Genomic DNA, 15,866 nt, shown 5'->3' on the forward strand with positions numbered 1-15,866 from the left:
TTTCTTTGCTTGTATTGATTGTCTGATTCTAGTAGACTCACAAAACTTATTATTGTATTTAGAGTTATTTTGCTGGATAGTTCACATTATGAAAAAAGTAGTTGCTAATTGCTATTAGATCATATTGCTTGCTCTCTGATTCTTTTAGTACTTGATTATTTACAGGACCCACCTGAAGATGCTGTTGTTACTATGTGTGGCCATGTCTTTTGCTATCAGTGTGTATCTGAATATTTAACAGGCGATGACAATCAGTGTCCTGCAGATGAATGCAGAGAATTACTAGGTTCTGATATTGTATTTTCTGGGGCAACTCTAAGAAGTTGTATTTTTGATGAGCATGATAGTAATACCAATTCTTTTGGGGTTGCTGAGAGATCTGTGGCTCCACAGAATGTGTACAGCTCTTCAAAAATTAGAGCTGCTATTGAAATTCTGCAGTCTCTTGATAAGTTGAAGAACCCAAGTTCAGAGTTAAGTTCTCAGGGTCGTGGTGCAATTTCTTCAGCTTTTGCGGCCACAGGCTCAGGCTGTTGCTTATCTGATGCTAGTGATGGACAATGTGTACATTCAAGCCCTCAAACAGAAGGACCTGTAAAAGCTATTGTTTTCTCCCAATGGACTAGCATGCTGGACTTACTTCAGATTGCATTGAATGACTCTTGTATGAAGTATAGAAGGCTTGATGGGACAATGTCCCTTCCTTTAAGAGACAGGGCTGTCAAAGATTTCAGCACTGATCCAGAGGTATGGCTCCTTCCTCACAAAAGTGTTGAAAATATTTAACTGCTATAGTTGATATTATTCTTATATATATATATATATATATTTTTTTTTTTTCTGGGTTCAAAACTTGGGTTTTGGTTGGCTGTTTTGACAATGGAAAGAAGGGGAAGAAAAAATATTTCTCAAAGTTTTTATGATGTTTTGTTGTCATGAGAAAAGGAAAAGATATTACAGCCTTACAGGTTACTTGTACTTTTTGACTCCCTCATTCTCATTTCTCCGCTCATTTCACTCACCCTTTTTTATAACCAATGTCTGCAAAAAAATTTGTGATGACTTTCTCCACTGTTTGAAGATCTCATTTATCATTCATTCTCCAACCAAGTTTGTGAATTGTCCAATTTTTTTCTCAACCTTCTGTCCTGCGGCTCCTGCCTGTGGGGATGCAACCAAACACAGCTTTGAAGTGGGTAATATGGGAAATTTGTGCGACTCCATGAAGTTTATATTTATTTGATAAAAGGAGAATCAAAACCCCCATTCAGTTCCATGGGGTGGTACCATGACTTCATTTAATAAGTGGTTGCTTGATCTAGTGCTATGAGTCCATTAGTTGGCATTGTCATGCTGTCCTTTGAATGCTTGCTGGAGAGGATGATGGGGTTCAGGAAATCATCTGGGAAAACAGAAACCATAAGGGAACACAAAACGTGTGTTGTGAAATGTGTACAAAACATTGAGGACAGTTAACACCCAGGTAGACTGATGGGGACAAGAGAGCAATGTGCTAGCAGGCATTTCCTAAGCAATTGTAGGTGGTTTCCTATATATATTTTCCTGATATTTGCCACCAATCTGCATGTTGTTTCCTGTGTTGACTGTGCTAGTGTGCATGTTTCACATATTAGGGTTACAGCACTGTTTGGGAAATAACTATGAAGGGCTTACATACCTATCCTGATCTGGTTCTGAACTCTGAATTGTTTATTACAGGTGACAGTTATGCTGATGTCACTAAAAGCAGGAAATCTTGGTCTGAATATGGTTGCTGCTTGTCATGTTATTCTAATGGATCTCTGGTGGAATCCAGCAACTGAAGATCAGGCTGTTGATAGAGCACATAGAATCGGGCAGACTCGGCCTGTAACTGTTTCTCGGATAACTGTGAAAGATACCGTGGAAGATCGGATATTAGCTCTCCAGGTTTATTTGATTTCCCTTCCCCAACTTTTTCTTGGTTCCAGTTATGTTTTCAGCATAGATTTTGTATTATCTACTATCTTGTTTAGCTTTGTTTTTGAGGAGGCTTTGAAATGCGTTAACCTTTTAGAGAAAAAAAAAAACCCTGAAGCTTTAGCCTGTTATTCTTATTTGCTTAAAGATCCTATTTGATCATTCAATATATGCTTGTATATTTTTGAACCTGTTTGGATTCCAAATCAATGGGGAATTCGGGTGACTGCCCAATTGATTAAGCTGTATCCTTCTGTTGCTGTAGTTTATGTATTGTTCTTTTTCCTTATCCTTTTTTCTTGCAATAAAAATTTCTAGTTACTTTAGAAGAAGAAACCATCTTACATACTGTTATAGTGATATTGTGTTGGCATCTTTGATTCAAACGAAAAAATTTCTGCCAACGATAAAATTTCCTCTTTTGATCTTTTAGCTTCCAAAGTGAATGTTCCTTGGGGCGCTGATTTCCTTTCTGAGGCTACTCAATTGACTCGGCCATTTAATCAGTTACTTATTACAAGAAGGAAAACACATACTGATAAGTGATATTGCATTGGCATCTTCAAATGCTGCACTGGATAATATTGCCTCATTGATCTTTTAGTTTCCAAAAGTAAATGTCGCTTGGGTTGCTGATTTCTTTTCTGAAGCTACTTAATCTGACTGGGCCATTTACCCAAGTCCATTCTAAAGAAAAGCTCCACTCAGAATCACAAATTGGAAGCATAAGACATTAAATGGACTGGTCAAGGTGGGGCCATTATAGTCTGCTTGGCCAAAGGATTAAGATTTGATTTAATACACTGATTGTTGAAATGCTGCTTCATTTCCACTTCGAGAAATGTGAACTGAGTTAATATGAGATATGAGTTGGTTCCCAGGGTTGGACCCCCATCACCAGATGTAGATCTGGACATGACTTCTTGGTACTTGGTTCACAGTGCACACACAAATTCTGTATGGGAGGGTGGAGAATGTTTATTTGGCTGTAACTTTTATTTCTGTCTACTGTGGTTGAACAAGGTGGTAAGTAAAATGAACTAAGGGTGATTAACCTCTTCCATTATTTGCCATTTGGTTAGAGTGAAGTGACATAACTATTGGTAGAGACTCTGTGAGGGTGGAAGACAAAGCGGTGAGTTGGAAAATGACTGGCAAATTTAACGAGACTGAGACCATCGTTTATGTTTTTGTTGAGGCTTTGGAGCGCTAAGAGCTTCTCTTAGAATATGTAAGGTGGCATTGGACAAAAAAGTTGGGCAGGCCTAGAAGAGGGACGACATGAACTTGAACATAGCCAAAACAGTCGGGAATACCTTGGACTAGAGTATGAAAAGTTTAGTCTGTGAAAGATAGATCCAGATTACAGACAGTGATGCAAGTTTCTCAAGAGGAAGATGACGAAGTGGCCATGGAGAGTAGGTGATGGGGATCGTGGTAGAGAGGAAGGATGGAGCTTGGAATTGTAATTCACAATGATATAAGATGCTTAGAGATTGGATACAGACTTATCTCTTGAGGAAGTTCTAGAAAAATGGTCTGAAGCGTAAGCATCTATGAAGATACTTTGGCTTATGATTAGTTTGTAGGGAAAGTTAACACCCTTAAGCCAAACCTAGAAGTTTGGACAACATTAGCTTGATAGACTTCTTCAAGAAACACCAAAAGACTAAATAATGGTTCTTCAACAGGGATGCGACAGTATTAAGCATAATAAACTAGCAATACCAAAAGGAAGAAGGAGAGAGAGAGAGAGAGAGAGAGAGAGGTATATTTTTTTGGATGAATAAATAATTTGATTACCAAACAGAGGAGAGAATATATAGGGGGTGGGGAGAGGCAAAAAGCCACAAAGCCTACAAAAAGAAAAAGGCAAGGTCGAGAGGAGGCCTACCAAGGGAAAGAAACACTACCAAAATACAACCAAGGGGAAACATCAAGGGGGAGGGGGGGAGAGCTAAGGGGGGGGGGGGAGAAGGAGGAAAGTGGGAGGCCCCAGGAGGCATCAATGACCTATTCCTTGGGGAGTCAGGAGTCCTGCGATGGTGAAGGCACCCAAGTTTAGAGTTAACATCGAAGTAGATGGCTTTCCAAATCTTCTCAGAAGGAGTGAGAGTTGGAAGTCATCTATGAAGATTGCGCTCCATTCCAAAGATGGTTAATAGTAGCACATTGCCAATTTCCCTATTATGTCATAAATGGTGGAGCTGTGGAAACTCATATCAACCTAGATCCATTCTCAACTCAAGGGGAGGGGGGATTTATGGGCCGGCCAACAACTGCCAAGGACGTTATTCCAGATAGAGGAGGAGGAGGGGCAGGAGAAGAAGAGGTGGTCAGTATTTTCAACCTGGTTCCAGCAAAAGCAACAGGAGGGGGAGACCAGGATGTGGCGATGGATGAGGAAGGACTGCGTAGGGAGGCAATTGGAAAGAGTGCGCCAAGTAGTGAAGCTATGGCGAGGGATATGGCCTTTAAACTAGACAATGTTGCGCTAGGGGATAGAGGTTCCCGATGTACAAATATGGTTCCAAGCAGAGGCAGAGGAGAACATCCCAGTGGGGGAAGGGAGCTAGGAGATCTTAGCTTCTTTGCCCCGGTGACCAGAAGGGATGGGAGGGAAGGAGGACCAAGATCAGCTAGAGGAGGGGCGGGGAAGGAGGACACCATTCTCCCTGAGATGGGATTGAGGCAACAATAGCAGATAATGGCATGCCCAAGGAGTAGAGAATGTGGGGAGAGGCGAGCTAAAGGAGGATGCCATAAGGGTGCCAAGGGTCCAACCAAAGTGAGGTATTGGATATGTTCCCTATGGAATAAGATGGCATTGAGGGCTAAGGATCTTTTGGCAAGGATGTTATGCCAAATCCAAGAGGCATCAGGAGAGGGGAAAACAGTCCAGAGGGAGTCATGCTTAAGAGGGGAGGAATAGATCTAAGAGACCTAGATGCTATTCTGCCTGGAGACAATCTTCTAGATAAGCTTAAGGATGCTGACAGAATTAATGTCTTTGAGCATGCACACTCTTAGACCATCCTCGAATTTTGGAAGGCATACTTCGTCCTAACTCAATGGGTGGAGGAATTTGGAGGAATCAGATCCGTTCCCGAGAAAGGAGGAGTGAAGGACTCAATAACCTTGGAAGTTGCCACAGGAAGCCAAAGACCCCAGAACAATAAAGGAACATGGATTGAAGGACCGATTTGAGGAGAACCAATTAACCAGCATAGGAAAGCAGCTTGGCTTTCCAAAGTTGGAGCCTTTTCCTCATCTGATCCAGAATAAGAGAACAATGGTGGGTAGAGAGCCTGGAAGGAATGAGGGGGATGCCCAAGTATTTAACAGAGAGGGATCCTAGGGAGAATCCAAAGCTTTGAATAAGGTTGTCACAATGTAAGTTAGTGACCCCAGAGAGGAACATGTTGGATTTGAGGAGGTTGATGAAGAGCCTCGATATGGATTCAAAAAGGCGGAGGGAGGACATGATGGAGGAGATAGAAACGGGGTCAACTTTGGAGAAGATTATGAGATCATCAGCAAAGGCGAGATAAGTGAGCGAATGGGAGCTACAGCTGGTAACATAGTTTTTAAGGCGGTAAGGTGAAGAAAGCGTTTGAGGGTCTTTCAGAGCGCCTTAGCCATAACGCGGGCATAAAGTGTCGCTTTATCGACTAAAACGTTCCTGTGTAATTTGTTTATAAGACCAATCTATTTGGCTCAAATCCTAGTTGAATCCTATTACTCATATGTTAAATAAATATTAAAAGTTCATATTCATACCAATGTAAGATATTCATCAAGAAAAAACAAATCAATAAAGTGAATAAACTAAGTTCATCTTCATCAATCATCAATCATATTAACATATAATATAAATACATAATTATGAAACTAAATTATAAATACAAAGAAAAGAAGACATAAAAATTACAAGTATTTATTATACTTACCTCTATGATGCCAAAATGAGTTCCTAAGCCCTAAGGTCAACTACTATATTTCTACTCCTGTCAAAGAAGAATGGAGTTCACCGCTGCCGGAGCAAGCTCACTGCTGTCGAAGCAAAATGGTCGCCTGGATCAGTGGTTCTTCCTTGTTCCTTAATTTCTTCTCAAAGCCTTTTCTTAAAACCCTTGACAAAATCTAAACCTTGTTTGTGAATTGTGTTTTTGTTTTGTTTGTTTTGGTTATTTTTGGTGGAGTAAAGCTGATCCCATACGTCTCAAGTGTTAACAAAACCATACACCTACCAATAAAAAATATATATTTGGAATCTTCATCAAGTAATTTTAAAATGTGTTTAAAAAAAAAAAAGAAACCCCATAAGGCGCCACTTCACATAAGGCGGAACACTGTCTTACCATCTCTAGACAGCATCAGCGCCAAGGCGCTAGTAAGGTGATGCCTTAGCGGCGCCTTAAAAACTATGGCTGGTAATAGGAGAGATGAGACACTGATCAGTGGAGGATTGGATAGAATGGGACAAAACCTCTAGGGCAAGGGAGAAAAGAAAGGGAGATAGGGGGGCACCCTTGCTGAATACCGACAGAGGAGTAGAAGTAGCCTGCAGGGCTTCCATTAAAAGGGACAGAGAAGAAAGGAGAGGAGACGCAGGAGTGAATCCAATGAACAAAGGAGGGAGGGAAAGTCATTTGGAGAAGCACTTGCTCAATGAAGTCCCAATGGATGGAATCAAAAGATTTGTGGATATCAATTTTGAGAAGGGCTGCAAGGGAGTATGACTTTCTGTCAAACCCACGAATGTTATCATGACAAGCATAATATTGTCTGCAATGCTCCTGTCGGCAAAGAAATCCGATTGATTGGGACTGACTAAGGAATCAATCACAACTTGAATTTGATTGGCTACGATTTTAGCAATGAACTTGTAAAGGAGATTGCAAAGGGAGATGGCCTAAAGTTTGACATAGAGTTGGCACCTTCCTTCTTAGGGATGAGACAGAGAAAGGTATGATTGATGTCAGAGATTTATCGGGGAAGAGGAAGAAGCTGCAGATGGCCTTGATCAGATCATCTGATAATTTGCCAACAGGCAGAGAAGAATCCTATACTGAAACCATCAAGCGGGGCCTTATTAGCTTTGTGGGAGAGAATAGCAGCTAGGATCTCCTCATTAGAAGGGATGTAGAGAAGGGGGGGGGGAGATGATTTGGGATGAATTTGTTAATGAGGTCTAGGGGGAGGAGGGTGGGGAGAGGGATTAAAAATATTAGAGAAATAAGAGGCAGCTTTAGCTATGATCTCCTTTGGGTTGGAGAGAGGGGGCCTAGAGCAGGAAGTGAGCTTAAGGATAGAATTGACATTGGAGCAAGCCTTGTTGGAATGATGGAAATAGGCTGGGTTGGAGTCCCTATAGTTGTCACGGCGTCATGGCGACCCAAGACGGTGGAGGGTTGACTTATCGATTTGGCGATGAATCGTTGCCATGGCGATCAAATCGCCCATGTGTTATTTTTTATTTTCCCTATTTTCTAAATTTATTTTGTATGTTATAATATATACCCTATGACATAAAAAACCAATCAACATTAAGCAATATCAAGTCATAAAAATCAATATAGTCACACTTACATCAAGTCATAAAAAATCAACATGATTTATTGACATTTAGAGAAATGCTCTTCTTCTATAATATTTTTTATTGGTCAAATCATTTTATTTTTAGATGAGACCTTTTGTATTAGGTATAACACAAAACTAGTTTTCCAACAAGTCTAAGACTACTTAAATATGAGTTGTTATGACAAAGTTATGTCCTAATCAAACTTATTTGAAAGTGTGCGAATACTGTTAAATCACCTAAATGGAAATAATTTTATTGACATCAAAACAAAAGATTTTTTTACCGGACTTTTGTTTTTTAGCAATGTTCTATGATAAGATTTATAAAATTTTCAGAATTGAGAAAAAACTTAGCATTCGAAAGTTGAAAATCACCCTACAACCAAAATTTCAATTTTTGTTCTTGGACTGGGGGGTTGACTTTTTATCCCTTGGAATTTTATTTTTAAACTATTTTTTTTAGATTCAAATAGGGGGTATTTGCTTATTTATGAATAATATCTTAAGTAAATGAAATAAAAAAAATATAAAAACCTGAAATGACAAAATATAAAAAACATTTACTTAAATGGGCACAAATAAGGGCAAAAAATATAAGTTGGCATACAATGCAACAAAGCGACAGTCGCCTAGGCTCTAGGAAAACCACCTAGATGCCAAGGCGGCTCTTAGGCGATGCCTTGACAACTATGGGAGTCCCCGAGGTCTAGCCACTTGATCCTAGATTTTTGCCTAAGGAAGCTTTCCTCCTGAGCATAAAGGGAACATAGCTTAGAAGAGACCTCTTTTTCTTCTTCAACCACGGAGGAATTGAGGGTGTCATGCTGGAGTTTGGATTGAATGAGATGGAGCCTATCCTTGTAAGTGGAGAAATGTTGCCAAAGGAGTTGACATTCCAGCTTTTCAGAGCAAACTTGACATTCCGCAGCTTCTTGGCAAAGGCAATGAGAGGGGATAAAAGGACATGGACAGAGATGGACTAGGCTTCCTACACTAAGGGGAGGAAGTTCTACTGGAGGGACCATATGTCAAAATATTTGATGGCCTTGGGGCCAAAGGAGATTAAAGGATGAACAAGGAGGGGAGATGGGATGAGTGGTTAGAGATGCCTGGGAGGTTGAAATTGGCATGGGAGGAGGGGAAAGCTTCAAGCCAGGCTTCATTGACAATATATATAATTGAAAGTTACAAGCTATAGGCAAGCTAGAAGCTTCCTATCCTAGATATAAAAGGAAACTAATTTAGACATGAAATAGGAAACAAGTCTGTCTAGAAGACTAACTAGAAATAAACTCAAAAGCACAAGCTATATTACCACGTGTGTGCACATGACACGTGTACCTGCATGGAACATTTGGGTTATGTACCCTTACAACCTATATCGGTTGAATTTAACAAAAGATATCTACCATTTAAAGTTACATTGTCATGTAAGCTCTGGATTTAATGCAGGATCCAATTCGTAGGACCTAATACATGGGTCTTGGATAGGACTTCGAGGCATTGTGGCTCGGTCTTTTAGATTCATTGCCATCCTCTGCATTGGGAAGTTTGAGTAGAATACAAAACAAACTTTTTTTTTTGGGTGAATAAATAATTCATTACCAAAAGGAATGAAGAAGAGGGGTAGGAATATACAAGCCCAGAGGCAAAAGAAAAGGAAAAAACCTTAAGAAGGGAGGCCAAACCTTAAGGGGGGGAAAGGGGGGAGAAGAGAGGAGGGGGAAGACCCCAAGAGATAAGAATGAGCTTGTTCCTTTGGGTGTCAAGAATCTGTGGTGGCGAAGAAGCTGAAGTTTAGAGCCAACCTCAAAATAAATGGCCTTCCAAATCATGTCAAAAGAACGAGATTTTGAAGTCCATCTACGGAGGTTTCTCTATATCCAGATGTGGTTGATGATGGCGCATAATGCAAACTTCTCAGCAATTTCACAAATAGTAGAGCCGGCAAAAGTTATATCCATCCAAATCCACTCTCTACATAGAGGCAAGAAAGGAGTCTCCTGCCAAGCCAATAGAAACTGAGAACCTTTTTCCAAATAGAGGAAAAAGGGCAACTAAAGAAAATATGGTTGGAATCTTCGGTTCCATTCCAGCAAAGGCAGCGAGCGGGGTGGGGGGGAGGATATAGCAATAAGGTAGGAAGGATTGGGTAGGAAGGTAGTTAGAGAGAGCTTTCCGGACAGTGAAGCTGTGACGGGGGATGAGACCCTTGAACCAAACAACCTTGTGCACATTCTAGTAGAGGCAGCGAGGGGGGGGGATATGGCAATAAGGCAGGAAGGATTAGGTAGGAAGGCAGTTGGAGAGAGCTTTCCAGACAATGAAGCTGTGACGGGGGATGAGACCGTTGAACCAAACAACCTTGTGCAAAAGAGTGGGGGTGGGGGGGCGATGAAGTTCCAAGCAGAGTAGGAGCTGAAAATGCCAGAAGGGGAGGGGGACCAAATGATTTTATCGCCCTAAAAGGGGGGCCAGGGGGAGGGGGAATGGAGGGCCAGATGTTAGGTAGAGGGGGAGGATGGGAGGAGACCACGAGCCATTGGAGATTATAGAAGTGACTGGAATTTCTAGGAAGGCTTGAGGAATATACAGATTTGGCTCCAACCACCATAAAGAGAACACTAGAAGGATGCTAGTTGTCGAGCCAAAGGGAAGTGGAGAGACCATCAGAGATGGAGGAGTGGATAACTTTGAAAGTTACAGGGCAAAGATTTAGGATGCTACTCCAGACACCGGAGGCGTCGGGTCGAAGGGGAGCAGTCCAAAGAATCAGAATGAAGAAGGTAAGAGTAGACCCAGAAAACCAAATGCTATTGTGCTTAGAGGCAATCTTCCAGATAAGTTGTAGGGTGCCAGCATAATTGACATAATGGATGCGGCGAAGGCCAATACCACCTTCAATTTTGGGGTGGTAGATGGAAGACCAGCTTATAGGGTGGAGGAATCTACAAGAATCAATCCTTTTCCAAAAGAAAGTGCACATAAGAGATTCAACAGCTTTCACGGTAGCAATGGGGAGCTTGAAATCACCAGACCAATAGATGAAGAAAGATTGGAGGACAAATCTGATGAGTTCAAGACGACCCAGTGACCCACGTAGGTAAATAAGCTTCTTTAGTTGGGTGGCCAACATAAACTATAGAGTTTCACAATTTTCATCTTATGTGCATCTGTGTTCATGGTATTAAATTTTTCCAAGTATCAGTTTTGGTGGTGGGAAAAAAATCAATATCCTAATCTACATAAATTACACCTTGGAGGTCCATTGAATTTGGAAAAGCTGATTGGGTCCCTCATGTTCAGGAAGCTACAATCAAGGTCCATAATGAACAAGGTTTTGGAGCTCGGAATTGGACTTGGGATAAAACTCGGTCAAACCCCAAAATGCAGTCAGCCAGTATCAGGTAGTATCAGAAGATTGCTTGCTCCAGATCCGAAGTTGACTGGGTCAATCTAGGATATGGTCCCGAGTTTTAAAACCATGATAGCAGAAGACCATGTTGAGAGAGCTTAATGGGATTTTATGTGAAGCCCTTTATACATGTAGGATCAAGGTTAGCTCTCAGATGATGGATGACCATCATGACCTTATTTTTGTTTGGGGGGGGTGGGGGGGAGTCACAGATACTACAGGGATTTGATGATGAATGGAGGACTCCTTCAAGAGTGGATGAAATTGATGATTGGACAATGGCCAAGAAACCACTTTGTCTTTCCTCAATGGATTCTGGATGACATAGTCCGTGCTCACTTGGTAGCAGCAATGGAAATTCATCAAGGGCTGTCCATTCGACAACTGAGCTATTGGGAAAAGGAACCTCCTGCTAGATGGACTTCAGGTTGGTTTGTAACCACTTACCCAAGTTGTTGCTTATGAATCCCCAAAATGGAGAGATTGGCATAGAAAATTTGTTCTCTTGCCTGGGGTCTGGGTGGTTGCCAATTATATATCTAGTTAGTTACTTAGTTTCAATCTGTACCTCCGAGTTATGAACAACTGAATGACAGAACAAATTGTCTGATTGTCGTGTTGCTTGTTGTTACTTGTTAGTCATATTAGTCCCATCGATTCTGAGTAGAAGAATCCCTTTCCTCGTATACTTGTGAACACCTCCTCTTATCAGATCGGTCTTTTGAGATGGAAATTTAATAATGAATGTTGTTAACTCATTATATGTAATGCAGCTGATTTTCATATTTTAACTATATTTTTTGTCGAGGATATTTACATTTATCTACAAATCCTCTTTGGCATTTGGATTTTTTCCACTAATATTGCTCATCTTCTGCCACTTTGGATTTCAGGAGGAGAAGAAAAAGATGGTTGCATCTGCTTTTGGAGAAGATCAAGCAGGGGGTTCAGCAACTAGGCTTACAGTGGAAGATCTAAGATATCTTTTCATGGTCTGAAATAAAGCTTATCCTCTATGCTCGAGTTGCCAGGTATTCCTTGTACACAGTTTCTCAAGGAAAGACCAAGGAATCAAACCTGAATTTGAATGGTTGAGATGCAACTGGTTCAACTGAAGCTATGCCTGTGCCTCATGCTGCTTGGCTGTCACTCAGGCTGGAGTGATGCGTAACTATTATTTTAGTCTAATATAGCTAGCTGAGGCTTAAAAGCCAGTATTTACAGTACAGATGTAGCAAGACAAACATATTGTAAATTTCTGAATATACATGCCCCATGTTGACATGTATGACATAACAGTCCATGCTTTGACAAATAGTGTTGTCTGCATAGTTTTTAAGGCGGTAAGGCGACAGAGGCTTTTGAGGGTCTTTCGGAGCGCCTTAGCCATAACGTGGGCATAAAGCGTCGCCTTATCGACTAAAGCGTTCTTGTGTAATTTTTTTATAAAACCAATCTATTTGGCTCAAATCCTAGTTGAATCCTATTACTCATATGTTAAATAAATATTAAAAGTTCATATTCATACCAATGTAAGATAATCATCAAGAAAACAAATCAATAAAGTGAATAAACTAAGTTCATCTTCATCAATCATCAATCATCAATCATATTAACATATAATATAAATACATAATTATGAAACTAAATTATAAATACAAAGAAAAGAAGACATAAAAAATACAAGTATTTATTATACTTACCTCTATGATGCCAAAATGAGTTCCTAAGCCCTAAGGTCATCTACTATATTTCTACTCCTGTCAAAGAAGAATGAAATTCACCGCTGCCGGAGCAAGCTCACTACTGCCGAAGCAAAATGGTCGTCTGGATCAGTGGTTCTTCCTTGTTCCTTAATTTCTTCTCAAAGCCCTTTCTTAAAACCCTTGACAAAATCTAAACCCTGTTTGTGAATTGTGTTTTTGTTTTGTTTGTTTTGGTTATTTTTGGTGGAGTAAAGCTGATCCCATACGTCTCAAGTGTTAACAAAACCAAACACCTACCAATAAAAAATATATATTTGGAATCTTCATCAAGTAATTTTAAAATGTGTTTAAAAAAAAAAAAAAGAAACCCCATAAGGCGCCACTTCACATAAGGCGGAACACTGCCTTACCATCTCTAGACCGCATCAGCGCCAAGGCGCTAGTAAGGTGATGCCTTAGCAGCGCCTTAAAAACTATGGTTGCCTAGAGAAATTTTGTGGATATTATATAATCAGAAACTATCTACCAAAAAAGTTCAGGAAAGAAATTAAACCACTCGTATGGTCTAAAATATCGTTGTAGCAACTTGGGGTGCCACAGGTCTGGCCCTCTGGGTTACATGACATATCTAGCCCAGTTAGTAGGATGGGCCCAATCTCTTGGAATCAGTATCAGATTAGGGACTAAACATTCACCCTGACACAAGTATGGGTAGGTGCATTTTAATTTTCAAAAAAACGTATACAATGCCAAAGAAACTATGTATGTTAATGTTTGCCGACTTCCCATCTTCCCAATATTGTTTTCATATTATTTGAAAAAAGAGAAAATAAAGAATCACAGGAACATGTCTGAAGCTTCTCTATGGGCACTGAAACCAATAAAATACCACTTTCCAGGTCCAGTCCGAACAATTTGTTGGACACAGGCTTGTACCCAAATAATAGTGGGCTACAAGCCTTTGGTACCACTGAGAACAGCTGGTGTGCTGGACTGGGATAGCAGTTTCTAAGGGCAGTCATTTATCAGCTTAATTTAATGTTAAGATTTTGCTGTTAAACAAGATATAACATTATATTATAAGTGTTCTGTAGCAATGACCAATAGAGGAATGCACCTGATGCAAGAGCAAGGCAGCAAGGCATACCCTGATGCCTGAGGTGACCAATTTCTTAATGTATCAAGGTGCTCAGATCTGGAAGATGAAGAATGCACCTGAAATCTGGAAAACATACCTGAAATGTAGAAATATACCAGAAATATGGAAAATATTCTTCGAATGCTCGCCTTAGATGCCTTGGTCGCTCAGCTACATCTTGCCTAGATGCCATGGTGCCATGGCAACTATGTTTATCATATTAATGATAGGGTACTTTTGCATTTTCATGTAATTGTCCCTGAAGTACCTTTGGTGATAGTGCAGCCTGTTATAAAAAGGAATTTTTTTTATTTTTTGAATAAAATATCATTACCAAGAGGGAAAAAAGAGAGAATGTACATCCCCTAGGGAAAAAAGAAACAAAAACAAGCTGAAAACAGAAAATCACAAAGAAACCTAGGAAAGGGGTGGGGGGAGGGGTTGTAGAATGGAGTAGGGCAAACCCCAGGCAACAAAGGTGAGCCTGTTCCTCAAGGAGTCCCTTACATGGTGATGGGGGAGCTAAAAAAGCTTGGAACTGATAGAAAAAAGATAGATTTCCAAATCATGTCAAAGACTGGAGTTGGAAGTCTATCTATGAAGATTACGTTCCACCCAGATGTGGTTGATCGTAGCATAGAAGGCAATCTTGACACCAACGTCACAAATAGTGCTTCCAATAAAGGTCATGTCAACCCAAATCCATTCTCTTTGAAGGGGAGAATGCGACGGTTGCGGGGATAGTAGTTGGAGAGGACTCTTTTCCCAATAGAGGTGGAGAAGGGCCAACTAAAGAAGAAATGGTTGGAATTTTCAATCCCATTTCAGCAGAGGTAGCAATTGAGATGGGATCGGTAGGGAAACCACCCATCTTCTCATGAGTAACTCGAACCACATTGAAGTCCCCCCCAAGCCCAAGGGAGGGGGCCAATCTAGGTGTCAAGGGGGCAAAGGGCATTACAGTGAGGAATCTTGTCGGTGGCACGATTGAGACCATAGATGGCAGAGAAAGCCAAAGAGAAGGAATTGGATGAGTTAGGGATACAAAGGTGAATACATTGGGAGGAGGAGAAGGAAATATAGAAAAAAAGCTTGTGGGGATCCAAATGCGACCATTAGGACAATGGAGGTAATTGGAGATGAATGAAAGGGAAGGGGCAATGTAGGCAGAGTAATACGTGAGGCATTGGCTTCAGGGAAAAAGCTACTTCATAGTACAACAATTGTCGTACTGTACTACTTACCCTAGGATTAAGGGTTCCCTTTGTTTGAATAAACGCTGCCTATTAGTTAGTTTGCATTACAAAGTCAATCAAGCTAAAAAACTATAATGTGAGTGTTAGCGCAATTGGAGATGAATGTCAGGGAAGGGACAATGTAGGCAACAATACAGGAGGCATTGGCTTTAGGGACTTTGGTTCAAAGGAGACAACAAAGGACAACATGGGAGGAATTAAGACGGGAGTGAACCTTTGCTTGTTTGGCCAAGGAATTCAGACCACAAACATTCCATATAGTCCAAAAGGTCATTGGACTTGCAGGGGGCAACAATGGCTCACAAAGTGAGCAAAGCATGACCTTTATGGAAAAAGGGATTTTTCTTGTGCAGCTTTCTATATTCCACAATGGGGGGGGGGGGAGTGAGCAACTTTGATCGGAGAAGCCTGGTGGCATTGAGAGGCCAAGGGAGGGGAAGCCTGAGTTAGGGGAGTCTTAAACAAAGAGGAAGACATGGCCTAAGGGGAGATGACAGTTGAAGTAACTGAGGGAACTGGTGGCTGAGGTCAGGATTCTCAAGTTGGCATTGAACGGCCGAAGGAGGAGAATCAACCTTAACAGGAATCTGCTGAGGGGACTATTGATAGTCCGTAGGTGGAGCCTGCGAGGAAAGTGCCAATACAAGAGAAGAATGGTCGAAGGAGCCTCCTTTTAAGGAGCAGAGGTGCTAGGGATGCCGATGAGGTCGAAGGAGTCGTCATCATGAAGTTGATGAATGGTCGAGGAGGGGGAGCATCCGCAGGAAGGAGAAGGTCTATCGGGCATAAGGGGAGCAACCGAATATGGG

The 15,866-nt window shown here is 41.0% G+C and overlaps 1 protein-coding gene across 2 annotated transcripts in view; it reads left to right on the forward strand.

Annotated features, from left to right (window-relative positions):
• Positions 1-12,272, forward strand: part of LOC122079338 (helicase-like transcription factor CHR28) — a 66,424-nt gene extending 54,152 nt beyond the window's left edge. For both annotated transcript variants that reach the window (XM_042645723.1, XM_042645722.1), the window contains exons 9-11: positions 166-747; positions 1,720-1,929; positions 11,851-12,272. In XM_042645723.1, the coding sequence (XP_042501657.1) occupies positions 166-747; positions 1,720-1,929; positions 11,851-11,955 (897 nt within the window). In that variant the 3' untranslated portion in view covers positions 11,956-12,272. The remainder of the gene's footprint in view (positions 1-165; positions 748-1,719; positions 1,930-11,850) is intronic.
• Positions 12,273-15,866: the final 3,594 nt, after the last annotated feature.

Source organism: Macadamia integrifolia, chromosome 5, assembly GCF_013358625.1.
Source record: "Macadamia integrifolia cultivar HAES 741 chromosome 5, SCU_Mint_v3, whole genome shotgun sequence".
In the NCBI taxonomy this organism is placed as follows: Eukaryota; Viridiplantae; Streptophyta; class Magnoliopsida; order Proteales; family Proteaceae; genus Macadamia; species Macadamia integrifolia.